The sequence below is a fragment of the Lithobates pipiens genome, unplaced genomic scaffold (genome assembly GCF_037356315.1).
Source record: "Lithobates pipiens isolate NorthernLeopardFrog02 unplaced genomic scaffold, aLitPip1_a1.2 Scaffold_23, whole genome shotgun sequence".
NCBI lineage: Eukaryota > Metazoa > Chordata > Amphibia > Anura > Ranidae > Lithobates > Lithobates pipiens.
The window spans coordinates 260287582-260314174 of record NW_027507785.1 but is presented as its reverse complement, the minus strand read 5'-3'; the positions used below and the strand labels follow the sequence as shown (position 1 = coordinate 260314174).

At 43.9% G+C, this 26593-nt stretch overlaps 1 protein-coding gene across 3 annotated transcripts in view; it reads left to right on the top strand.

The window, feature by feature from the left end:
• Nucleotides 1–26593, top strand: part of ACBD6 (acyl-CoA binding domain containing 6) — a 150622-nt gene that overhangs the window by 17843 nt on the left and 106186 nt on the right. For all 3 annotated transcript variants that reach the window (XR_013262390.1, XM_077453097.1, XM_077453098.1), the window contains exon 3: nt 25045–25141. Coding sequence is in view for 2 of the 3 variants with exons in the window: in XM_077453097.1 (XP_077309223.1) it covers nt 25045–25141 (97 nt within the window). In the remaining variant the exon portion in view is untranslated. The remainder of the gene's footprint in view (nt 1–25044; nt 25142–26593) is intronic.

Sequence of the window (26593 nt, the reverse complement as noted above, 5' to 3'; positions counted from 1 at the left end):
CTCGGGCCTTTCTGCCTCATACTCCTTTGAGTCCTGCTGCCCCCATCCCCTAGCTCTTCTTCACTATCCCATTCTATCTGTGGGGCGGGTTGGATTCCTAACCGCTCACAGAATTCTTGGAGATCTTCTGGGAAACGTAGAACAGCGGATCGTCCCTCTTTCTTCCCTATGAGACATGCCGGAAATCCCCATTGGTATGGGATATCGGCTGCTCTCAATAGTTCCGTTAGCGGTTTCAATCGTCTCCTTCTGCCCAACGTTTCTCCTGATAGATCGGAGTAGATCTGCAGTTCCACATCCCCGTAGCTCGCCCCTGGCTGTGTTCTAACTTTTCTCATTACCTGCATCCTCTCTGTTACATGGTGAAATCTCACTATGACGTCTCGTGGAGCTTCTGATCTGACTCCGAAAGATCGTGTCATCCTGTGTATTTTATCTAGCTTCAGTGGAGTTGAAACTTCCCTATCTAAGGGGTTAAAAATATGTTGGGCTATCTCTGTAAGGGCAGATCCGCTATATGACTCAGGGAGGCCTTTTATTCGTAGGTTCTTCTTTCTGCTTCTATTTTCCTGGTCTTCTAATTTATATCTAATTATTCTGTTTCCCCTACGAAGAGCTGTTACTTGCTCCAGTATTTCATCTATTCTATGCTCGTAGGACTCTACTCTATTTTCCAACTCCTCCACTCTCCCCAAGACCAGGCCAATATCCCCCCTTATAGCTGCTATATCTGCCCTTAGAGAGACCTCCATTCTCGTGAACATTTCTGAGAGCATCTCCCTAATTTGTGGGGGCTGGGGGGTTTCCCCTTGTGTATCCAAACCCGCCCCTCCTGCCTCCAGAGGTGCTAACCCCTCCTTTCCTTGAAGTTCGTTCTGGCTTATATCACTGTTTTGTAGGTTTGCACTATTTTTTATTTTTTTGCCTCGGTTGACTTAGTAGCTAAATTTTTTGCCCCCCTACTCTCCTCCCCCTTCTGTCTACTTGGACCTGAGCGGGGTGGTTTCTCTATCCTAGGGCTATCCACCTCATCCTCTACCCTTATACTGGTGTTCGCAGCCATATACCTTTGAATTCCAACTGGGCTTACAGCAGGGGTCAATGGCTTACCGTATATACTCGAGTATAAGCCGAGATTTTCAGCCTCTTTTTTGAGGCTGAAAGTGCCCCCCTCGGCTTATACTCGAGTCATCGCTGTCTGCCCGCTCGATCAGCGTGTCGAGCAGACAGCGGCCATTCTGATTAAAAAGCCGCTCCTCCGGCTCCGCCTTCGCCTGTGATAGGCGGAACACTGAATTTCCCAGCAGCCTGTGTTCCGCCTATCACGGGCATCCGCTCATCCTCGTACTACGGACGAGGATGATACGACGTCCGTGATAGGCGGAACACAGGCTGCTGGGAAATTCAGTGTTCCGCCTATCACAGGCGAAGGAGGAGGCGCGGCTTTTGAATTTTACAATGGCCGCCGACGAAGAGGGCACGGGACGGAGGCAAGGCAACGCACGGCACGGGACAGGACGGGACGGGACGGGACGAAGGCAAGGCACGACACGGGACGGAGGCTCGGGACAAAGGCTCGGGACACAGGTAGGCTGGACACACACACACACACACACACACACACACACACACACACACACACACACACACGGATGGATACACACACACACAGGGATGGATGGATGGATGGAGACACACACACACAGGGATGGATGGATGGATGGAGACACACACACACAGGGATGGATGGATGGATGGAGACACACACACAGGGATGGATGGATGGATGGATGGAGACACACACACACACAGGGATGGATGGATGGATGGACACACACACACACAGGGATGGATGGATGGACGGACACACAGGGATGGACGGACACACAGGGATGGACGGACACACACACAGGGATGGACAGGCATGTCTCACCCTCGGCTTATACACGAGTCAATAAGTTTGACAGTTTTTTTGGGGGTAAATTGGGGGCCTCGGCTTATATTCGGGTCGGCCTATACTCGAGTATATACGGTATTTATTTTACCTGCTTTCCCTCTCATCTTCGCCAAATAAATCTCCCTTCCTCCTACTCAGAAATCACTATGGATCTTTATAATACCCCCGTCGTAAGACCGTCTACCCCTAAAACAACATTCACAATGTTATTGCGGTTAATTTAAAGGGAATCAATACCGACCAATTGCATTACATTAACTCCAATATCTCAAAAAAAAAAAAAAAAAAAAGAGGGAGGGAAGGTAGATAAGGGGGAGAGAGAAATTTATTATTTGCTAACAAATAAGTCCACTTGTCTTGAATCCTCCGGCGTTATTCGCTTCCAAATAACCATACAACAGATTATTCATATCATATTAAGAAAGTGCAAGTAGTAAGAAAATGTTGTTTGTTGCCCTGCAGCCACCCTTCTATGTTGGTCAGCTGATAATTAATAGCATCTGTAAGGTATAGCAAATATGAGCACTCTTTAGGCCGTTAAAGGTGTTCCCCAGCAATCTCCAGATATCAGTAAAGTTCAGGTCTAGCAGTCAAGCAGTCGCAGCCAATAGCCTGGGCCCTTACAGCAATATATATGTTCCTCCTGCGTCTGCTATTTAGACATGGCCGATTTCCTCCTGCAGCTATTATTAGCTATATATATGTAGATGAAACTGACCCTTATAGTCAAGGGGACGGGGAGCAGATGGTGCACACTTCAGATAACAGTTCCTTTTTCTTTTCCTTTATTCCCTTTTATTCTCCTCTGATAGCATAGAGTACAACATCAATTCTAGCAGTGTTTTCAAAAAGGAATATTGTCCTTAAGGGAACTTCCTTCAAATCAGTTTGATCGTTTATAGAAGAGGTGGGTTGGGATCCAGCTTACTTACAGGGGATATATCCCCTTATCCAGCATACTGTCCGTGCCCCCATCCGATCTGCCAAGAACATCCCCTGCACCCCATCAAACAGCTTGTCTTACCGCTTGCGTAACTCACTGGGACAACCAGCCTCTCACTGTGGACCGGTGAGCTCAGGCAGGGATCTTTGCTTTCTGAGAGGGGGATGCAGCCCGGGTCTCGACCTGGCGTGTAGCAGCGTTCCGCGGTGCTCTGCCGCTGTTTTCCGAGGCGAATGCTGAGACTGGGATAGAAAAGCCCGCTGTCCTACGTTGCAGCTGCGTTGGTCGGAGGGGGTCAGCCCGGATCGTTGCAGGTAAGTGCAGCGGCGCAGAGCCTCGGCGAGCCGCTCTAGATGGCCCGCAGCCCAGCTGCGGATGTACGGAGGAGCATTGAGAAGGAGGGAGACAGAGCAAGGCCCTCAGGAGGTCCGGACGGACGGCTGTCTCCTACGTCATAGCTCCGCCCCCCAAGAAGCTTGCCTTATGACGGCGTCGCCATTCGTTTAAATGCAGAGCCCGTATGTGACAACATTGCGCTCGGCCTCGGAACAATCAGACTCCGGCGACCATCTGGTCCACTAGAAATCTCTATGATCGCCATCAGGGGTCGGCGGATATTGTATCCGACTCGCTGATGGAAGCGGTGAGTCTGTAGAAGCGTGGGGGGGGGGGGGGGTGTCGTCCTCTCTTGCCATCCATAAGAGCAATCAAGCGACGGACAGCCGCTATGATCATTCTTACAGTGTAAGGAATCGCTGGCACTAAAGGATAATATCTAAATGATGTCTGTAGCTGCAGGCATCATTCAGATATACCCCTGCAAATTCGAAAATTTTCCTGGATGTACCTTGGGCGGGAAGTGGTTAAAAGTGGTTGCATAGTAAAATCCTGTGTATCTGTGCAATCACTGCATAAGCCTTATTATAGGCTTGCCTGTAGTAAAAAGTGATTTATGTTTACAACCACTTGGATGTCCACCCGCCATGTTGCTAGTGCTGTATTTGCAAGATTACAGTGCTGCTAAGAAGAACCAGCTGTAGCAACAGTGCAGGCTGACCCGGGGCCTCGTATGGAATCTGTCAGTCAGCAAAAACATTCAAAAGGTGCCGAGTCTAACTTTAAAGCGACCTTGTTCTATAAGTGGAATCTCAAACAGATACTTGCAAAGCAGAGAGGAGAAACTTATCAGTCCCACTGTCAGTATCCATAAACTGTTTCTTTGGTGGAAACCGGTCCACTGAACGCTACTGAGAAACCATCACTTCTAGGGGTCAGTCTCATGACCTCCTATGTTACTGCTGTCTCCCCCCCGAAGCCCTTTGCTTGGCACCTCAATTCTTTTTTACAAATAAACAGAAGCAAAAATGTTGGCTTACAAAGGTCTATAGATTATGTTTTTAGTTAATTTTTGTCAAAGGAGTTCAGGCTTGCCTTGTTATGCACTGATGCTGCATTTGCTGATTTGTTGGCGCTGAAATCCATGCACAAGAGAAATGCTTTACTTTCAGTAAGTAATGTTCCCACTCAGTTTAGTTGTAGTGTCTTTGAAAAGGCCTGAATGTTGCATCTTGAATTAAAATCAATTAAAATGAAAATTCAAAAGGGTGACATGTTAAACACATACCAGTGAAGCACACACATGTTTTGGCATGAACATAAAGTAAAACTATCGGCAAAACCTTTTTTTATTTTTTGGATAGAGCAAAGGAGGGTAAGAACCCTTGTCAGACTTATTATTATTTTTTTTTTATTTTTTTTGACCATCTGCGTCACATTGTGGAGATTTCCCTTCATTTCCTGTCCCATATCCAAACGGGCAGTGAGAGGAAATCCCTGCAAATTAAGAGAATTCTTTGGGGGACCGCCAGGTCATCAGAGCTAGTGTCTCCATTTGAAGATTGCCTCTCTATTACTTTTCTGGGGACAACCTAAAATTTGGGATTTTTATTTTACAGTTAACTGGTAAACAGGACAAAAAGGTGAATTGCCCTTTTTAGTTTTACTTAAAGGGGTTGTAAAGAGTTTGTTTAAAAAAAAAAAAAAAAAAAAGTTATACTTGCCTCCACTGTGCAGCTCGTCTTGCACAGAGTGGCCCCGAACCTGGTCTTCTGGGGTCCCTCAATGGCTGTCTCCAACCCCCCGCAAGGACTTCTCACGTTCATGCAAGCTCCCTCGCATGGTGAGAAGTGCTTGCTGGCACACTCCCGTGATACAGCCGGCGGCCATAGCTGCTCACTGTATCACTCAGCTCTGTTCTGTCTGTTGGGATGTGCCTGTTTTTGTTTCCCTGCAAAGCAGGGAATAAAAACTGGCACAACCCTTGGTGTAACCAGCGCTGTAAACCCCTTCCCAGCCACTGCCAGTATAATGACAGATGTTTGTTTTTAGCACTGATCACTATTATTGCCACTGGTTCCCGCAAAGTGTCAATAGTAGTAGTGTTAGATTTAAGCCGCACCCCCCCCCCCCCATACTATTGCAGTGCCAAACAAGTGGCTGATTGCTGCCATTACTAGTATAAAAGATAAAAGAAATTCCAGTATATATCCCATAGTTGAATATAACTTTCACACAAACCATTCAATGCGCTTATTGGGATATTTATTTTATTCTTTTAATTTTTTTTTTTTTTGCCAAAAATATGTAGCAGAATACATATTGGCCTAAATTTATAAAGAAATTTTGATCTTAAATTTTTTTTTTTTTATTTAACTTTTTTTAAAATGTTGATCTTTTATAGCACAAAAAAACCCAGTGGTAATCAAATAAGGGAAGCTCTATTTTATTTATTTTTTTATTTTGCGGGGGGGAGCGCGGCAAATAAGAATATTATAGCATATGCAATTGCTACATAGGCCATATTCAAATTTTAAGGTTGAATATATTTTTATTTACGACAACCTTTTCAGAAAAGATTACAAAAGAGTCACTCGACATGAGCTGAAACAACTAGAAATGAGAAGTGGATAAGGGGGGTGTTTTATGTGGGGCTACCTTAATATTAGGTGACTCCTAAACAAGTCTCACCTAATATTAAGGTAGCGCCACATAAAACACCCCCCTTATCCATATCTGAGTGAGAACACTTTTTATGTGTGAGCAGCTTTCTAGAACACAAGATTAGGTTACATTTGGTGAGGTTGTGCGCAACAGTATTGTTAATTTGTATAGAAATGAAAAGTATTGATGAAACTGTAAATTAGTTGCACATAACAGATCCCAGAAGGGAATGGGGTCCACTACAAAATACTGTTTACTGAACGAAACCTCATAAAATGATAGAGGTCCAGAAGTTGAACTGCTGGAAGCAGTCACAAACATACAGAAAGGATCTCCTCCATATGAACCTCGACACATGCTTATATTGCAAAAAATGTTTGACCCCCCAAAAAAGCAAAAGGGGGGGGGGGGGGCTAGTGTGGTTTTTAACTCGTAAAGAGAGACAAAGGGGGTTATTTACGAAAGGCAAATCTACTTTGCACTGAAAGTGCACTTGGAAGGGCAGTCGCTTTAAATCTAAGTGGTAGATCTGCAGTGCAAAGTGGATTTTCCATTGGTAAATAACCCCCTATGTATAAAAAAGATGGAGAAAGAAAGGAAAGAGAGGGAAAGCTTGGTAGACATGGGTTCTCTTGAAGTGAAAATTAAAAAGACCTAGACTTGTTTCTTCAGTCTGTTGCCCAATTTCTAAGAGGTGGAATAATGTATCCAGATGTACCAAGGAGTGGTGAATTGTTCCCACTCGTCAAATTCTCTAGCTTGCATTTCCTCCATGAGCATAAGTCATTAATTTGTTTCAGCTGGCAGATAGTGAGGGAGTGGATGAAGGTAAAAAAACCTTCTCTGTGCACAGCAGCCTCCCCAATACTTACCCAAGTCCCATCTCAATCCAGCGATGTGCAGGAGAGCCTTGGCTCTCTGGGGACTCTCCCTTCTCATTGGTTGGTGTATAAAACTTCCCCAGAGATGACATTTTTTGCTTCTCTGATAGGTTTACTAGTTTTCTCAGAAGTTTGCACTAAAGATGCTTGTAAAATGTTTGTTAGGCTTTTGCTGCAATAGGAGTTATGTTTTTTGTGAGATACTCTCCTAAGGGTTAATTAATTCTAAAGGGATGCAGACACTGAAACTCCTCATTAGAACACTGAATCCTCATGCCCACTGGACATAAAAATGTTGCTTTTACAGGCATTTGGCATGTTTTTTATTTTTATTTTTTCTTCTTTTATTTCAGCCTGTAGAAGCATCTGTATGTTACCCTATGTGTCCATGCACATTTGGGTGTTTCCAAGCCTGTTTGTAGAGGACCATTTACAGACTGAAAAACCCCCATCACAAATGCGTTTTTGAGAGGTGCTTTTGGGTAGAAAAAACGTTTGACGTGCCTACATGCGGCATTTAGATACACCAAGCGTTTTAAAGAGGAAGTAATCTTCCACTGCTGACTTTTACCTATAGGTAAGACTTGCTTATAGGTAGTGTAAATATTTCCTAAACGTGTACGGTTTAGGAGATATTTACATTATATGCAACCAGTGACATCACTGGCGCATGCACTTTGAAGGAACGCCCACCGTTCCTTCCCAGCCCCGTGCCGTGAACAGCGTCTCCCACGCGCATGGTGACGTCATCGTGGCTCCGGCCAAGCTCAGTGCTAGAACATGTGAACCGGTAGAACTCCAGGGAAAATGTTAGCCGTCTCAGTGGTGTGTGGGCGCAACAGGAACAGCTTTGTTCTAAGGTAAGCATTTTATAACGGGCAAGTATGCATGCTAGCACATTATGCCTTTTGTTTTTGTACGTTGTCACACTGACAAATGATCAGTCTATAATTTTAATGTGAGACAGAATAACCTCCAAAAATATTCAGAAAAACGTATTTAAAAAAAGTTACCCATTGATTTGCATTTTAAGTATTTAACCTCTCTGCAAAACATGATTTAGTAAAACTCTGGTGGAAAAACCCTTGTTGGCAATTGCAGAGGTCAGACATTTCTTTTAGTTGTCCACCAGGTTTGTACATATCTCAGGAGGGATTTTGTCCCACTTCTCTTTGCAGATCCAAGTCATTAGGGTTTCGAGGCTGATAATTGGTAACTCGAACCTTCAGCTCCCTCCCCATATTTTATATGGGATCAAGGTCTGGAGACTGGCTCGGCCACTCCAGAACCTTAATGTGCTTCTTGAGCCACTTCTTTTGTTGCCTTGGCCGTGTGTTTTGGGTCATTTGTCATGCTGCAATACCCATTTTCAATGCCCTGGCTAAGGGAAGGAGGTTCTTGCCCAAGATTTGGATGGACATGACCCATTGTCCCTTTGATACAGTAAAGTTGTCCTGTCCCCTTAGCAGAAAAACGCCACCCAAAGCATAATGTTTTCACCTCCCATATTTGTGTGGGGATGGTGTTCTTGGGATCATAGGCAGCAGTCCTCCTCCAAACAGTGTGTTGAGTTGATGCCAAAGAGCTTGATTTTGGTCTTACTCTGACCACAATACTTTCACCCAGTTCTCGGAATCCTTCAAATGTTCATTAGCAAACATTAGATGGGCCTGTACATGTGCTTTCTTGAGCAGGGAGACCTTGCAGGATTTCAGTCCTTAACAGCGTAGGGTGTTACCAATTGTTTTCTTGGTAACTATGGTCCCAGCTGCCTTGAGATGATTGACAAGATTCTCCCATGTAGTTCTGGGGTGATTGCTCATGCTTGTCTTGTAGCCCATTCCATCCTTATGTAGGTGTACAATCTTGTCCCTGACATCTTTGGACAGCTCTTTGGTCTTGGCCATGGTGAGAGATTCCTCAGGGCCCGGCCAGTGCACGATTTGGCACTCCCACTTTTTGCCACTTCACTTTTGTGCGTGTTTTTTCATTGGATGAAGGGGGTGGGTCCTCGGGCTTACCCTGACATGTAGGGGGAGGATGTGTGGCCTTCTGGTTCCTTCCTCCCTGCCTCTGGGTGGGGGGGGGGGGTCTCTTAGGGAGAGCTCCCCTGACCTAGTATTTGGGGATGTCTTCGGCTGTCCTGGAAGAAAGGGGTTTGCCAGGCCTCCTGGCTAGGCAGACCATGTAAACCTATGTCCCCTAAGGAGCCTTGTGCCCTTGGGGTCAGGGTACGATTATCAGTTATTTTGGTGGTTCATTTCAGGATGTACGTTCATCTTGGAGCAAACTAATTTCAAAACTTTACTTTAGAAGTTCATTTATTGATGCTAAAACAAACTATGCAGTCAAGATGGAAAGATAATTGATTGGAAAAGTCGTGTGTATCGTGTGCTAAAATCTGCTTGAATGTGGCAAACATTCCAGTCACTTGCCTTCCAAATGTTGTGGATCTTCTGTGAAGATCCTTTTTAGGCCTTATCCATACAAGACATCTTGCAAACTCTCCTAGAAGCCGTCCTCCTGGCAATAAAAACACCTGACACTTGTAAAGGTGTATATCAAGTTTAGGTGTGTTTACAGGCTTCAAGCACTTGGGCGTTTAAATCTTTTCATTGGCCAGAATAATAATTTATTCTGGCCATTGAAATTATCCTGTATCATGCCGCCTCCTGCCATAGGTGGAGTGATAACAAATGCACTCTCCTTGAGACTGCAACAGTCGGCGATATTTGAATAGAAGATTGTTAACCACTTGACCACTGGGCACTTAAACACCCTTAATAACCAGACCAATTTTCAGCTTTCGGTGCTCTCGCATTTTGAATGACAATTACTCAGTCATGCAACACTGGACCTATATGAAATTTTTTTTCCTTTTTTTTCACACAAATAGAGCTTTCTTTTGGTGGTATTTAATCACCGCTGGGTTTTTTATTTTTTGTGCTATAAAAGAAAAAATACCAAATTCTGTAAAAAAATAAAAAATAAAAAATGAAGTTTTCTTTGTTTCTGTTTAGCAGATTAGTAATTTTTTCTTCATAAATTTTGGCCAAAATTTATACCACTACATATCTTTGGTAAAAATAAGTACAAATTGGTGGATATTATTTGGTCTTTGTGAGAGTCCACAAGCTATGGTGCCAATATCTGAAAATTGATCACACCTGAAGTACTGACGGCCTATTTGAATTCTTGAGACCTTAACATGCCAGAAAAGAACAAATACCCCCCAAATGACCCCTTTTTGGAAAGAAGACATTCCAAGGTATTTAGTAAGAGGCATGATGAGTTTTTTGAAGTTGTCATTTTTTCCCACAATTCTTTGCAAAATCAAGATTCTTTTTTACTTTTATTTTTTTTATTTTTTTCACAAAATTGTCATATTATCAGGTTATTTCTCACACACAGCATATGCATACCACAAATTACACCCCAAAACACATTCTGCTATTACTCCCGAGTATGGCGATACCACATGTGTGAGACTTTTACACAGTGTGTCCACATACAGAGGCCCAACATGCATGGAGCGCCATCAGGTGTTCTGGAGCACCCAGGACAATTCTGACATTTCTCTCCTACATGTAAAAATCATCATTTATTTGCTAGAAAATTACATAGAACTCCAAAACATTATATATGTTTTTTTAGCAAACACCCTGGAGAATACAATGGTGGTCTTTGCAACTTTTTATCTCGCACGGTATTTGCGCAGTAATTTTTCGAATGCTTTTTTTTGGAAAAAAAAAAGTTTTGTGCTTAAAAAAAAAAACGGTAAAGTTAGCCCAATTTTTGCAAAATGTGAAAGATGAAGTTACACCGAGTAAATAGATACCGTATATACTCGAGTATAGGCCGACCCGAATATAAGCCGAGGCCCCCAATTTACCCCCAAAAAAACTGGCAAACTTATTGACTCGTGTATAAGCCGAGGGTGAGACATGCCTGTCCATCCCTGTGTGTGTGTCCGTCCATCCCTGTGTGTCCGTCCATCCCTGTGTGTCCGTCCATCCCTGTGTGTCCGTCCATCCCTGTGTGTCCGTCCGTCCATCCCTGTGTGTCCGTCCGTCCATCCCTGTGTGTCCGTCCGTCCATCCCTGTGTGTCCGTCCGTCCATCCCTGTGTGTCCGTCCGTCCATCCCTGTGTGTCCGTCCGTCCATCCCTGTGTGTCCGTCCGTCCATCCCTGTGTGTCCGTCCGTCCATCCCTGTGTGTCCGTCCATCCATCCCTGTGTGTGTGTGTGTCCATCCGTGTGTCCATCCATCCATCCATCCATCCCTGTGTGTGTGTGTGTGTCTCCATCCATCCATCCCTGTGTGTGTCCGTGTGTGTGTGTGTGTGTGTGTGTGTGTGTGTGTGTGTGTCCAGCCTACCTGTGTCCCGAGCCTGTGTCCCTTGCCTCCGTCCCGTGCCTTGCCTCCTTGCCTCCGTCCCGTGCCGTGCCTTGCCTCCGTCCCGTGTCGTCCCGTGCCGTGCCTTGCCTTGCCTCCGTCCCGTGCCTTGCCAGGATCGCCGCTCTTCGTCGGCGCCTCGGCGGCCATTGTAAAATTCAAAAGCCGCGCCTCCGCCTTCGCCTGTGATAGGCGGAACACTGAATTTCCCAGCAGCCTGTGTTCCGCCTATCACGGACATCGTCTCATCCTCGTCCGTAGTACGAGGATGAGACGATGTCCGTGATAGGCGGAACACAGGCTGCTGGGAAATTCAGTGTTCCGCCTATCACAGGCGAAGGCGGAGCCGGAGGCGCGGCTTTTGAATTATAGAATGGCCGCTGTCTGTCTGCTCGACACGCTGATCGGGCAGGCAGACAGCGATGACTCGAGTATAAGCCGAGGGGGGCACTTTCAGCCTCAAAAAAGAGGCTGAAAATCTCGGCTTATACTCGAGTATATACGGTACCTAATATGTCACTCTTCAAAATTGCACACGCTCGTGGAATGGCGCCAAACGTCGCTACTTAAAAATCCCCATAGGCGACGATTTAATTTTTTTTACTGGTTATATGTTTTGAGTTACAGAGGAGGTCTAGGGCTAGAATTATTGCTCTCGCTCTAACGTTCGCAGCGATACCTCACATGTGTGGTTTGAACACCGTTTTCATATGTGGGCGGGACTTACGTATGCGTTCGCTTCTGCATGCGAAAAATTTTTTGATCACTTTTATTCCTATTACAAGGAATGTAAACATCCCTTGTAATAGGAATATGGCATGACAGGTCCTCTTTACAGTGAGATGTGGGGTCAATAAGACCCCGCATCTCACCTCTAAGCTGGGAAGCCTGGAAAAAAAAAAAAAAAGATTCTGGCTTTGATCGTATTAGCGATTCGGTAGAAGCACCGGAGGGCGGCGGGAGGGGGGGGGAAGGGATGTCTATGGCTGGGTATGGCTGGGTATCTCAGAGTATGGCTGGGTATCTCAGAGTATGGCGTTGCAGGGTGTTGCAGGGTGTTGCAGGGAATCGAGGGGTTAATTTTCGGTGAGCAGCGATGTGGGCACTGCAGATGCAGCCCACATCGCTGCTGACACCGATCTCTTCCTCCTCCGCTGTACCGATCAGTACAGAGAGGGGGAGGGAGGAACCGGCGTCATAACATGACTCCGGCTTGTTTAGAAGTGATCACTCCGTCATTTGACGGAGCGATCACGTGGTAAACGGCCGCGATGAGCGGCCGTTTACCGTGATTCGTGATGCGCTGGGTCCACTGGACTCAGCGGTCACGGATGCTCTCGAGTGCGCGCCCCAGGGGGTGCGCGAGAGCAGAATTCTGGGAGGCCGTTAATTAACGGCCTCTCAGAGTTAAACAACCGCCCTGAAGCTGTTAATCGGCAATGGCCGGTTGTTAAGTGGTTAATAAAGGTCAGTTTATTACTAAAATAAGTGTTTTATATGGACACATTTGTTCTGCAGTGGTTACTGGGCAGTGTTCAACGTGCATAAAAACTCACTGAAACACACGTAAATCGATTTAAATTTGTCTCTGCAAGTGAAATCTGCATGGTTTTTCCATCAATTTTTATGAATGTATGGTGTGAACAAGCAAGCATGTACAGCTCCTCTTCTTAATGCCAGCAATGTTTCTCCTAAATGTAATTAAGCCACACATGCACAGCTTGGTGTATGTTTTCCATGAGCTATGTCATCCTGGGCCAGCCCATTGAGATGGCTAAAATGCCAGACTGGGTTCAGATGTCTGCCCTAGTGACAGAGCTGGAGGGTGTCAGATCACTCGAGGGGAGGTAAGCATAGTGCAACTTGGGTATGCTTTAACCCTTTTGCTGCCAGAGCCATGTTGCAAACCTGTTTTTAAAAAAAAAATTGGGTCCAAAAGATTCTAAAGGCTTGTGTGGGGTGTTTTTTTTTTTTTTTTTTTTCCATCTCCATCCTTGCCTGCTTTGTGCAGTGGTTCTGCACAAAGCAGCTCAGATCTTGCTCCTTGGGCCCCTCACCAGCATGCCTGGCCCCTCACTCCTTTCCTAGTGCCCCCATGGCTAGCAGCTTGCTATGGGGGCACCCAAGTCGAGCTGCTGCTGTGTGTCCATTAAGACACCTGAGCGGTGGCTTAGCCCTGCCCCCCCTTTCTCCTTATTGGCTTGTTTAACAGAGGGAGCCAATGGTGCCCACTGCTCTCAGCCAATGAGGAGGGAGGGTCCCTCAACTTTGTGACTCTTGTGTAACATTGCTGGATCAAGATGGGGCTCAGGTAAGTATAAGGGTGCTGCACACCGGTTTTTGAATAAAGATAAACTTTTGCCTTTTTAACCACTTGGAGATTATTTTTAAATCTTCCAAAACATTATGGTGGTTCCAAATTTTGTATTTCTCTGTAATTCACCGTCCGACACAGCTCCTCTTAGCCATTGGGTTGTTTCGGTCGGTGAATTACAAAGAAAAGGATTTTATGGCGAGTACAAAAAATCCTATTATCCTGCAGTATAGAGGTGCATTGGAATTTCGGGGTCTTAAGCATTGTGCCAAAAAACAAGTGATTTTTGCCACGATTTTACTGTGCTAAAAAAGGCATCATAACATGGTGTCAGGAACCATAAATCGGACTGAGACAGAAGTGCAGGAAAAATCACACTAATATAATGGTAAAGTTATTAACGGAGCAAACTTACTGAAAACCTAGCCAGAGTTCGGTAACCGGAAAGAATAGTCAGACAAGCCAGGGATCAGAGTACTTCTGAACAAGCCAGGCAATCAGGAAACCAGAGATTGGCATAGTGGCACAGGATCAGGAACCAGAGGATCTGAACTGAGCAGCTTAAGAAGCCAACAGGACTGACTAGCAGGCTATCACCAGGTAAGTCACTGGCCCCTTTCACTCCAGTGTGGCTGCAGACCGCCGCTAAAATGACGGTAAAGTGCCGCTAAAAATAGCCGACGCCCGCACTGCCCCAGTGTGAAAGGGGCCTTATTGATGCGTTCTTGCAGTACAGGTCAGTGTGAAGACATTCATAGAATTTAAAGCAGGGGTTGACAAATTTGCTTGGAATCTAGGAGCCAGCTTAAAAAGTTAGGAGCCAGGTCCGTGATGGCGATCCGGACCTGTCCCTGGCCTGACATGGAGACGAGTGAGGGGAAGATAGCAGCGCCGTCGCCGCCCCCCCCCCCCCCCCGTCTCCAAGTCATTGCCCATAGCTCTTAGAGGGACATTTTATTTTTTTTTTTCAAATGACAATTTTTTTTTTCAATTGCATTTTAGTGTAAATATGAGATCCGAGGTCTCTCTGACCCCAGATCTCATATTTAAGAGGACCTGTCATGCTTTTTCTATTACAAGGGATTTTTACATTCCTTGTAATAAGAATAAAAGTGACACAACTTTTTTTTTTTTTTTTAAAAGAACAGTGGAAAAAAAAAAAGTTAAAATAAGCAGAAAAAATAATAATTTTTAAACGCGCCCTGTCCTGCTCGCATATAAAATCGGTGTTCGAACCACACATAGGAGGTAGCGCCGTGATCGGTAGAGCGAGAGCAATAATTCTAGCCCCAGACCTCCTCTGTAACTCAAAACGTGCAACCTGTAGAATTTTTTTAAACGTCGCCTATGGAGATTTTAAAGGGTAAAAGTTTGTCGCCATTCCATGAGCGGGTGCAATTTTAAAGCGTGACATGTTGGGTATCAATTTACTTGGCGTAACATTATCTTTCACAATATAAAAAATAATTGGGCTAACTTTACTGTTGTCTTATTTTTTTATTAACTAAATTATTTTTCCCAACAAAAGTGCGCTTGTAAGTCCACTGCACAAATACGGTGTGACAGACAGTATTGCAACAACCACCATTTTATTCTCTAGGGTGTTAGAATAAAAAATATATATAATGTTTAGGGGGTTCTAAATAAAGGGAAGAAGAGGCAGGTAATATAAAACAGGCAAAGGAAACTTTGCAGAGGAAATTAGCATTGCTGGTTTGTCATACCAACAGCGACCACAAGAGGGCGCCAGATTCCATAGGGAATCACAGGACCGCAGAAGGCCTCAAAGCCGCGGCCTAAATTTTCGGCCGCCGGCGGAACGGCCCGACGCGATCATGCTGGGGGGGTCCACAGAGACAGGATACCCCCAACTGTGCTGCCCCAGGCGCGAGGTCGCTATTTCTAGTCGCCAATGCGACCTGGCGCCCGGGTTTTGTCGAGCCCTGATTTAAAGGGATGTATTTTCCTTGAGCTTTTCTTGCACTAAAGGTGCAGATAATGGCATAAATTCATATTAACTTAAATTCATGATATTAAAAAGTTGAATATAATACAGTTCTTTGAATTTAAAAAATAAAACTGTCATTTTCAGTTTTGGTCAAGTGCATCCTGAATTTTTGGGTGACAAAGTGTTATATTATCCAATTTTTTCTAAGATATTAAAGGCCACGTTCACCTTTTTGAACATGTTACATGTTTCCCTGTTTTTAGGGTGGAACATGTAACACGATTGGGCACCTGCAGCCTTTCCCTGCTCAACCCTCCTTGTGACGACAGGCAGGGAATGAAGTGTGGTGGGGTTTTTTATTTTTCATCATATGGAGGTTTTTCTTTCTTCTCAGAAGTCCATTCCTTAGCTCAGCCCCTACCCTCCCGGAAAAATCATCATAGTGCTTTCCTCTTCTGGAAGTATCTAATTACTCCCTATGGCTCCTCCACCCCTTTTTATTACTTAATGCACCTGCCGGGGTAGGAAAGAAGAGAAATACTATAGTGTCACTTGGATGATGTCTTCTGGGGCTTCTGACCTCATAGCTCCCAGCAGCTGTTTTAGGCCTCTTTAGATGTCTCCCCAAAGGATGCCTTTACAGATAAATCGCATTCCAAATTTTTTTTTTTTAAATGTACATGTCTGCTTTCCAAACATTCACTGGTGGTGGCTCGATCACTCATTTAAATTGATACTTCAGACAGCGTGGTGTCTGAAGCAGGTGCCCTTCCCACAGACAACCCTGTGATGGCAGCCAGCTCTTCTGGGTCAGTGGTGCCCCTGGACGCTTTGTTGGCAGTCCTGGAGTGATTCGTTTCCAGGGTGGAAGTAGCATGCGGGCGCAAGGCGGTTAAAAACGTCCCTTTCCCCCTCCATCTTCCGAGACACTCTGATCTGGACTCGGGGGCCCACTGTAGTGGGTGGCCCCTGTCTTGACGGTTAGGATGAGGCAGTGCCTGACCTTTCGGAGTGAGGTGGAATCTTCTGCATCTGTTGCTGCACATGAGAAGGCGTTAGTGGGGGCACTTATCATGGTGGTGCAGGATACTTTGAAAATTGAGGCTACGGCTGGGGCATCCGCTGAGGTATTGGTCCCATTTTTGGGTCTCCCGAGCCGGTCCGCTCCGCTAACGTTTTTCCTTATCTGTCCTATTTTGATAAGTTCATTTACAAGGACTGGGAACGGTTGCAGCATTCTTTATCAGTTGCAAGGCAGTTTTTGGTGCGCTACCCCTTTGAGGAGAGTTTATTGAAAAACTTAATCCCAAATTAAGCATTTAACAATGTAATTTCTTGAGATAATTTTAGGGCGGGATTAGAAGTGGGTAGGGTTTGGGTGGGGCAACTGGTGGTGAGTAACTCCTAAGGCTTGGCTAGTAGCTCGGGACTTGAAATTTTGAGGTGTGTGAGATAATATATAGATCTCAACACACACACAAACATATATAAATTTTAATGTTATACTGGTAATAGCAATGATTAGCGACTTGTAGTGGGACTGTGATAGTGAGGTGGACGATCTGACGCTAACAGACCCTTGGTCGGAAGTACACTAATACAGTGATAAGATAATGACAGTGGCTGGGAAGGGGTTGACATCAAGGGGCAATCAAAGGATTAAGTGTGTCTCACAAGTGTAATATGTGCTGCTTTTACTTACAGATCTGGTTGATTTTTCTCCCTTAACAAAGGTGGATAACTGCACTGTAAATCCTATATAGTATTACATTTAGAAAGCAGAAACTCTGCTGTGAGATATGCACAGTCTCAAATAATAACTTGTATAGAATTGCTCTAAAAAATGCCAATAAAAAAATGTTGGAAAAAATAAGATATATTTAAAGTCCAAATGTGGTTAAAAAAAAAAAAATCTCCTTTTCAACTGTATCCACACCATCCATAACCATAAAGTGTGTGATCCTTTAAGTTACCACTTCCACCTTTTTAAAGAGTCTTTGCTTACCAGCTTGCACGGACCTCCTGTTATGGAAGGTCAGTGACGCTTGCGGTTCAAAACCCAGCCAGGGCCTTTATCCATCCAAGGGAACTTGTGGGGCATAAAGATTCCCCCTCAAGATGGCACGATCACAGGAAATCAATAAATAAAATGTATATTATTAAAAAAAAATTTGTGTCAAGAAAAAAATTGCACTTACATTAAGACTTTAAGATCGCATTTGTAATGCACAAGCCAGCCAGCTAAGTCATAACAGCCCATCCTTCCAGGATGCGAGAAGCTCAGTGACATCAGCACGCTGCTTCGTCCAATGCGTTTTGTCACACAATGACGTCCGGGGCACCCTGGGAGAAGAGACGGGCCAATCAGCAGGCCTCGGCTATAAATCTTTGGCCAGGACCTGCTGACAAAATCCTGCTGGAGCCAGTGACTGTGCGGGTTAGCAGGGGTGCACGCATATGGGACCCAAACCCAGAACAGGCTGGATGATTATGTACAGTGAGTGGCGGGCAAACAGAGGGTTGTAAAAATGAATCTCAACCATGTTTTTACCCCAACCGCAAGTGTAAAACTTGGCCTTAAAGCAGTGTTTCTCAACGGCAGTCCTCAAGACGCCCCAACAGGTCATGTTTTCAGAATTTCCCTCAGATGGAATGGCTGTGGTAATTTCTAAGGCAGTGAAACTGATCAAATCACCTTTTCAAAAATAATGGCAAGCCTGAAAACATGACCTGTTGGGATTCCTTAAGGACTGGCTTTGAGAAAAACTACCTTGGAGTATACATGTACTTTGCTGCCATGCTTTGAGTGTGTTCTTGGGAGTGTCTTAACCTACCTTTCCCCCCCCCAAAAATACAGATTTTTAGGAGTGACAGATTCACACTCATTGATGCATTGCACAGTCAATAGAGTTGCAGCAAGGTCCCTGACCTCGCACACAAGGATATTGCCACACATTGGACGCTGAATGCTGTCTTTGCGATTCAAATACTAAAGTAATATAATTTTCATAATCTATTCTATTTCATAATGTAAATTAATTTATTGTGACAGCCCCACTTGAAAGGGTAATTACTCATTCACCTTACATTATACTTTCCTTTAATTATTTTCCAGCACTAAAATTAATTTATTGGAACTTTTTATATCATATGCTCCATTTAGTCTGTATTGTTAAATTTTTCTGCTGTAATGGAGATAGCAGTCAGAAGTGGGGCTGGACAATTCCCAGGAGCTGGCTAGCCAGCGGGCCTAAAAAAAGTGTGTCTGGGTCTAACTTTATTTTCTATTGTAAGTAGAAGCTTTTATTCCCTGCTGTAAAAACAATGCATGCTGTTTTTTTGATTGGATTCCCTTATTCATTTGTTCTATTTTGGGCTAATAGACATATGCAGTATTAATCGGGTACCACTGATATTTAAATTGGAAAATTGAATCAAAAGCTGTTTCATAGCCAGGCATAGGTTACTCCCATTATTTCTTCATCAATTAAGCAGGTAAAAGGTGTGGAGTTGATTGTAAGTGTGGTATTTGCATTTGGAATCTATTGCTGTGAACCTACATCATGCATTCAAAGGAGCGGTCTATGCAAGTTAAACAGGTCATTGTAAAACTTCAAACAAATCCATCAGAGATGGCAGCAACATTAGGAGTGACCAAACCAAAGTTTGGTGGATTCTGAGGAAAGAACGCACTGGTGAGCTGAGCAACATAAAAAGGCCTGGACATCCACGGAAGACAACAGTGGTGGATGATCGCAGGATCCTCTCCGTGGTAAAGAGAAACCCATTCACAACATCCAGACAAGTGAAGGACACTCTCCAGGGAGTGGGCATATCATTGTCAAAGTCTACAATCAAGAGAAGACTCCGCAAGAGCAAATACAGAGGGTTCACCACAAGGTGCAAACCATTCATAAGCCTGAAGAATAGAAAAGCCAGATTAGACCTTGACAAAAAAAAGCCAGACCAATTCTGGAAAAGCATTGTTTGGGCGCATAACATTAATCTGTACCAGAATAACAGGTAGAAAAAAGTGTGGAGAAGGCTTGGAACTGCTCATGATCCAAAGCACACAATGTCCTCTATAAAACATGGTGGTGGCAGTGAAATGGCATGAGCATGCATGGCTTCCATTGGCACTGGGTCATTGATGTTTATTGATGTTGTGACAGAAGCGGCCGGATTAATTCTGCAGTATTTAGAGATCTGTCAGCCCAGATTGAGCCAAATGCAGCAAAGTTGATTGGATGGCGCTTCACAGTACAGATGGCCAATGAGCCAAAACACACGGCAAAAGCAACCCAGGAGCTTTTTGAAGGAAAAGTGGAATATTCTGCAATGGCCGAATCAATCACCTGATCTCAACTCAATTGAGCATGCATTTCACTTGCTGAAGGCAAAACTAAAGGCAAAAAGACCACAAACCACTGAAGACAGCTGCAGTTAGAGCCTGGCAAAGCATCAAAAGAGGAAACCCAATCTTTGGTAATGTCCATGGGTTCCAGACTTCAGGCAGTCATTGCCACGAAAGGATTCTCCACAAAATATTAAAAATTAACATTTTATTTATGATTCTATTCATTTGTTAAATTACATTTGAGCCCCTGAAAATGGGGGGACTGTATTTAAAAATAGTTTCAGTCCCTAAATTTGTTCTTGATATTTATGTTCAACCCTTTGAATTTAAAGATGAAAGTCTGCACTTCAAATATATATGACAGAACTGGACTCTGTCACTATCAAGTAAAGCTGCACGATTAATCGTCAAGAATTGTTTATAGTGATTTTTATTCCCCCCTCCATTTTTTTTTTTTTTTTTTTTTTCCCCCTGTTGGGATCAATCTTTCATGTACAGAGAATTTTTCTCTCTGCCTTCAAAAGTCAGTCTGGGCAGTCTGCCAAGTTTTAAAACATTCTATCAATGGAGTTCTATCAAGTCTAAACATTGTATCAATTTGTCTTTTATGTCAAAGGAGTGTATTTAAATTAGAAACATTTAACCATTTAAACACTAAACCTTTTTCTGACAGTTGTTGTGTTTTATCCCCCCCACATTAGAACCGCCAAAAAATAAGTGTGTGTGTGTGTGTGTGTGTATATATATATGTGTGTGTGTGTGTGTGTGTGTGTATATGTATATATATATATATATATATATATATATATATATATATATATATATATATATATATATATATATAAATTCATATTCTAGAAATCATAGAGAATAAAATGGTTGTTGCATTATTTTATGTCGCACAGTCTTTCAAATGCAATTTTGTTTTTTTTTAATTAAAAAACCAAAAACTAACCAGTAAAGTTTAGCCCAAATATTTTTTTTGTATAATGTGAAAACTTTTACGCCGCAAGAGTTGTGAGTGAATCGTGATCTTTATTCTAAGTAAAAAAAATAAAAATTGTGATTCTCATTGCCCAGAATTGTGCAGCTCTACTATAAAGGTGGTCAAAGGACAAAGGTTGTGCACATTGACTCTGTGCAGGACTACAGAGTGTAGCTGTGGACAGGCCCGTCTTTAATATTGATTGGGCCCTGGGCAAAACTGGTTGCCTGAGGTTACAGCACACATTATGGCTCACTGATTTGTTGCTAGAGGTTAAAGCACATCATCTCCTTATCACTGCACATCGTGGATTGGGGAGGTGAGCAGACCCATCAATAGAAAACTCCTATGGATCCTAGAACTCTTAGGATCAGTAGTAGTGCTGTGGGGGAGGGGGGGGGTGTGATGAATGGCAATGCTGATTTTTATTTCCCCCCCCCGACTACCAATATATATTTCAACACTGGCCACCAATGTAATAGGGGTTTACGCTGACCACTAATGGAATGGAAGCATTCACAGTAACCACCAATGTAAGGAGAGATATACACTGACCATTAATATAAGGGGAACATTCACACTGGCCACTAGTGTGAATGAAAGGATTCTGCACCAAGCACAAATTTAATGAGATTTACACTGACCACCAATGTAACAGACATTTAGCCTGTGTTCATATTTGTGTGTTGGGAACGCATGCAAAATCCCTTTCCTGACACCACAGAAACTTGCTGCCCTTTAGCAGATACACAGCAGTACCATCAGTGGTTAATGACACCCTAGCACATCTGCTGACATGTGCCTTGGCACCATATGGTTTTGAAAAAGGGTTAGTGACTTTCTTCAGCATTTGTAGCGCATAGAGCAGCCCATTGACATGAATGGGCTGCCCTACACACTGCCTACATCTTTATCCATCCTGTCAGTACACCTTTGCATCCTAAAACCCCCTGCTAACCTTTAACTCCAAACCTCCCTCATCTTCTACACTCCAATCCCCCTCCCCTTTAACTTGACCTGCCTCTTCTGCTCATCTTTGCACCCACCTTCCTAACCTCTACACATCCCTTGATCACCTGTGCACCCCAAACTGTAATGCCTTCTCTGCCTACATGCCTACCTCTCCACATCCCACACTACCCCCCCCCCCCTCCCAATTTGCTGGTGGATGTTGGGCTTAATGACCACGGTCATATACATATACATATGAATATGAATGCCTCCTCTATTTACATATGAATGCTGGTTTATTTACATGTAAATGCATGGTCTGCAGGTGAGTCACCCATACACAATGGGGCAGAGCTGGGCAGCATTAGTAGCGGCACTTCACACTGAGATATTGGGACACAGGACTAAAACTTCAATGGGCAAGGGAATTTAAACCAGGATAGTTGGCATGTATGAGGCACTACTTTTGGGCCCCACAACAATGACGGGGCCCCTTTTTCCCTGCCTTAAAGACGGCCCTGGCTGTGGAGTAGAGAAAACTGCTTGTGCAGCTTTCTCCAGATTTTGGTATACCTGAATGGTGCTCTGTAGTTTGGAGATTACATTAGTGTCTTGGGTGGGTCAGAATCTCCAACCCTGTGTCCAGGTTTTGTGGATGACCAGCAAGGTGTGCCCTCAGATGCATATGGGTCATAGGATGCAAATCCACTGCACAGAACAGGTATGTAGAACATGTTTGTTATTTTTAAAGGGGGGGGGGGGGGACTTTTTAGTATCACTTTTAATATATTGCAGATAAGGTGACTGCTATCCAGATGTTTGATCTCTGTGCTTGAATTAGGGCTGGTTCACACAAGGATGCAGTTGACCAGAGCACGTTCATTCCATGCTTACCTGCATGTTGTATTAGGTATTCTTCACCTCGTTGTGTGAAAAAATGGGTCATGCTGCATTTGCCTGCAGTGTATTGCAACGCACATTCCCTGGAATTCAGAGTGTCGTAATCGGTGGATTTCTTAAAACTGGAGCACTCAGAATCTGGTGCAGCTGTACATAGAGGCCTGATTGGCTAATAACGTCGGCTTGTTTAATTAAGCTTTGACAATACAACCTGGAAGCCGATTTGGTTTCTATGCAGAGCTTCACTAGATCTTTGCACTCTCCAGTTTTAGTAAATCAACCCCAGTGTGACAGATGGCAGAACTCCTTTATGTGCCGGTATGATGTATGTATATAAATTTTGCTGCAAGCATCTCTCCTGCAAACGGGAATTTCTAAGGCAGATAAGCTATTTGGAGAAGTTGGGAGAGAGGGAAATTTGTCAAATATCCATTACAGATGAGTGTAAAGACAAATTTAGTTGCAGAATTTTCCCAAAGATGTGACAGGAGTTGTAACCACACGTGTCAAAATCGACAATTTACTCCTAACATGAAAGGTCTTATTTTCCTCTACTTTCCTTGTCAATGCTATGGCGGTATTTCTTTATGAATTTGTTGCACCGTTGGCTGGTACCATACAGTGAACTTGTGAGGTGTCATATATTAATTACTTGATTTTGTTAGATGCATCGTTTAGAACAATGAAAAAGTTGCAGGGGTTTCATAATTTTTTTTCGTGCAAAGCTTACAAATGCCTTACTGTCACAAATGCCTTGTGCAACCCCCCCCCCATTGTGTGCTGGGTAAGGTGGCAGAAAAACTACCCTTTTTGTAATTCTCTGCTAGCTTTTGCCTCTGACAGTTGTATACACGTAGAAGAATTTAAAAAAAGCTACTTGTGACACTCCTCCCATAGCTAGTGAAGAATTCATAATCTGCATACTTGTAGGGGTAGGTAAACTGAGTGCCCAGCATCCAATTAGAAGTCAACACATTTTGGGGGGAGCAAATACCCCCCCCCCTTCAGGGCTGCTGCTGTATGTTAACTACTCCCCCCCCCCCCCCCCCCCCCCCAGGTACGTCATATGACGTCTTTGACTTTGTGGGGGTATATCTGAATGATGCCTGCAGCTACCGGCATCATTCAGATATCCTCAGCTTTTTCAGACGGCGATTCCCTGCACCATAAGAACGATCATAGCGGCTGTTCCCCAAACTTGAACGTTCTTACGCGTGGCCAGAGGGGACTTCTACTGACTCACCGCCGCTTCCATCGGTGAGTCAGACACAGGATCCGCCGGCCCCAGATGGTGACGATAGAGATTTCCAGTGGACCAGATGGTCGCCGGAGTCTCTAATTTGTTCAGAGGCCGGGTGTGACGTTATGACGTCATGCTCAATCTCTGTATTTAAACGGATGCCGCTGCCTCAACTGAGAAGCCGACATCATTTTTATTTCAGGCTTCCCAGCCTAAAGGTAAAATGTGGGGTCTTATTGACTATAAAGAGGACCGATCGTGCTATTTTGCTATTACAAGGGATGTTTAGATTCCTTGTCATCGGAATATAAGTGATTTATTATTAATTTTTTTTTTTTTTTTTTTTAAGTATCAAACTAAAAAAAAGAAAAGTAATATTTAACAATAATAAAAAACTATTTAAAGTGACCATGTTCCCATGTGCTTGCACTTAGAAGCAAATGCATATGTAAGTCCTACCAACATATGAAAACAGTGTTCAAACCACACAATAATTCTAGCTCTAGACTTCCTCTGTAACTCAAAACATGTAACCAGTAAAAAAAATTAAAGCTATGGGGATTTTTAAGTACAAAGTGCGTGTGCATTTTGAAGCGTGGCATGTTGGATATCTATTTACTTGCCGTAACTTCATATTTCACATTATGCAAAAAAATTGGGGTAACTTCTTCTTTTTTTTTTTTTTTTTTTTTTTTTTTATTTATTTTCCCCAAAAGAAACGTGTTTGAAAAATTGCTGCACAAATAACGTGCAAGATAAAAAGTTGCAACGACCGCCTTTTTATTCTCTATGGTCTTTGCTAAAAAAAAAATATATAGATAGATATATGTGTATATATGTATGTTTGGGGGTTCAATGTATTTTCTAGCAAACAAATTATGAATTTTACATGTAGGAGAGAAATGTCAGAATTGGCCTGGATGGGAAGTGGTTAATGGTGAGTGGGAATAGATCCCAAATTGGTCTGTCTGTGGGATAGTTGCTGGTTCCTTTGGTGGCAGCATAGTCTTCATACTTGTCACAGGTCCGTGTACAATTATTGCCTTTGGATCACTATAAAAGCCGGACAACTTGCATTTAAAAAAAAAAAAAAAAAAAAAAAAGTATTGAGGGAAATTTTGGTGCTGTTGTAATTTGCTTACATGTTTTGTGATTTTTCTATGTTTCCTGCAGGGACGCATGGAAGTCATTGGGCGATTACAGTCAGCAGCAGGCAATGCGTGAATATATAGAGACTATAAAAAAACTTGATCCAGACTGGAGCCCAAAGGTATGTGAAAGAGAAACTTTTGTAATCCTGTATGTAAGGTATTCTTTTAACTCCCGTTCCATGCTCTTCTAGTCTTATACACCTTCATCTGATTGGGATGTCATTGATTTCCTGTAAGCTTCTGTTTCTCTCACTTCTGTGTCTTCTGTAAGCATTACTTGCGACAGCTGGACAGCTATGGGCCAACCAAAGTACAGCACATAGCATTGGAAGTGCATGTTATCGCATGCTGCATCATCAGCAGGTTTGGTAAATGACAGACAAAGAAAATTTACTGGGCATGAGCAAACCTCCTATCGCCCATTGTCTTGGGTGAGATCTCTGCCACTTTGTAGCCAAACTAAACGCAGCAGGCAGGCCTCTAATCTGCACCTGCGTGGAGGGACTAGAATTGTGTCTACTAGGCCTAAGATGGCAAGGCACCCCTCTTCTCCTCCCTCCCTCCCTCCCTCTCCCTTCTCCGAGCTAACAGATTGACTGACTGGAGATTGCAATGACACACAGGTCCCAATGAGAAGTTCAGGGAAGCAGCACTGAGCAAGATGCCAGCAACATTGAAAGTTGTAAACTTTTGAGTCTCACTAGCTGTGGCAATCTGAGGAAGTTTATTCCCCCTGCATCTGAAAGCTGACTTAACCACTTCAATACAGGGCACTTAAACACCTTCCTGCCCAGACCAATTTTGAGCCTTCAGTGCTGTCGCACTTTGAATGACAATTGCGCGGTCATGCTACACTGTACCCAAATGAAATTTTTATCATTTTTTTCCCACAAATAGAGCTTTCTTTTGGTGGTATTTGATCACCTCTACGGTTTTTATTTTTTGCGCTACAAATAAAAAAATACCGAAAATTTTGAAAACAAAAAGGTTTTTTTTTGTTTCAGTTTCAAAACTTTGTAAATAAGTACGTTTTCTCCTTCACTGATGGGCACTGATGGGGCTACACTGATGGGCACTGATAAGGTGGCACTGATGGGCACCAATGTGGCACCAATGAAGTGGCACGGATGAGCGGCACGGATGAGCGACACGGATGGGCGACACGGATGGGCGACACGGATGGGCGACACGGACGGACACTGATAGGTGGCACAAATTGGCACTGATAGCTGGCACGGATGGGCGGCACAGGTGGGCATAGATAGGTGGCACAGGTGGGCATAGATAGGTGGCACAGGTGGGCACTCATAGGCGGCACAGGTGGGCACTCATAGGCGGCACAGGTGGGCACTCATAGGCGGCACAGGTGGGCACTCATAGGCGGCACAGGTGGGCACTCATAGGCGGCACAGGTGGGCACTCATAGGCGGCATCGGTGTTATAGTAATGGATGCCAATCAGTGCCAAACAATAATGCATGCCAATCAGTGATGCCCATTGTGGCCACTGATTGGCATCCATTATGGGCACTGATTGGCACCCATTGTGCTGACTGGCACCCTGGTGGTCTA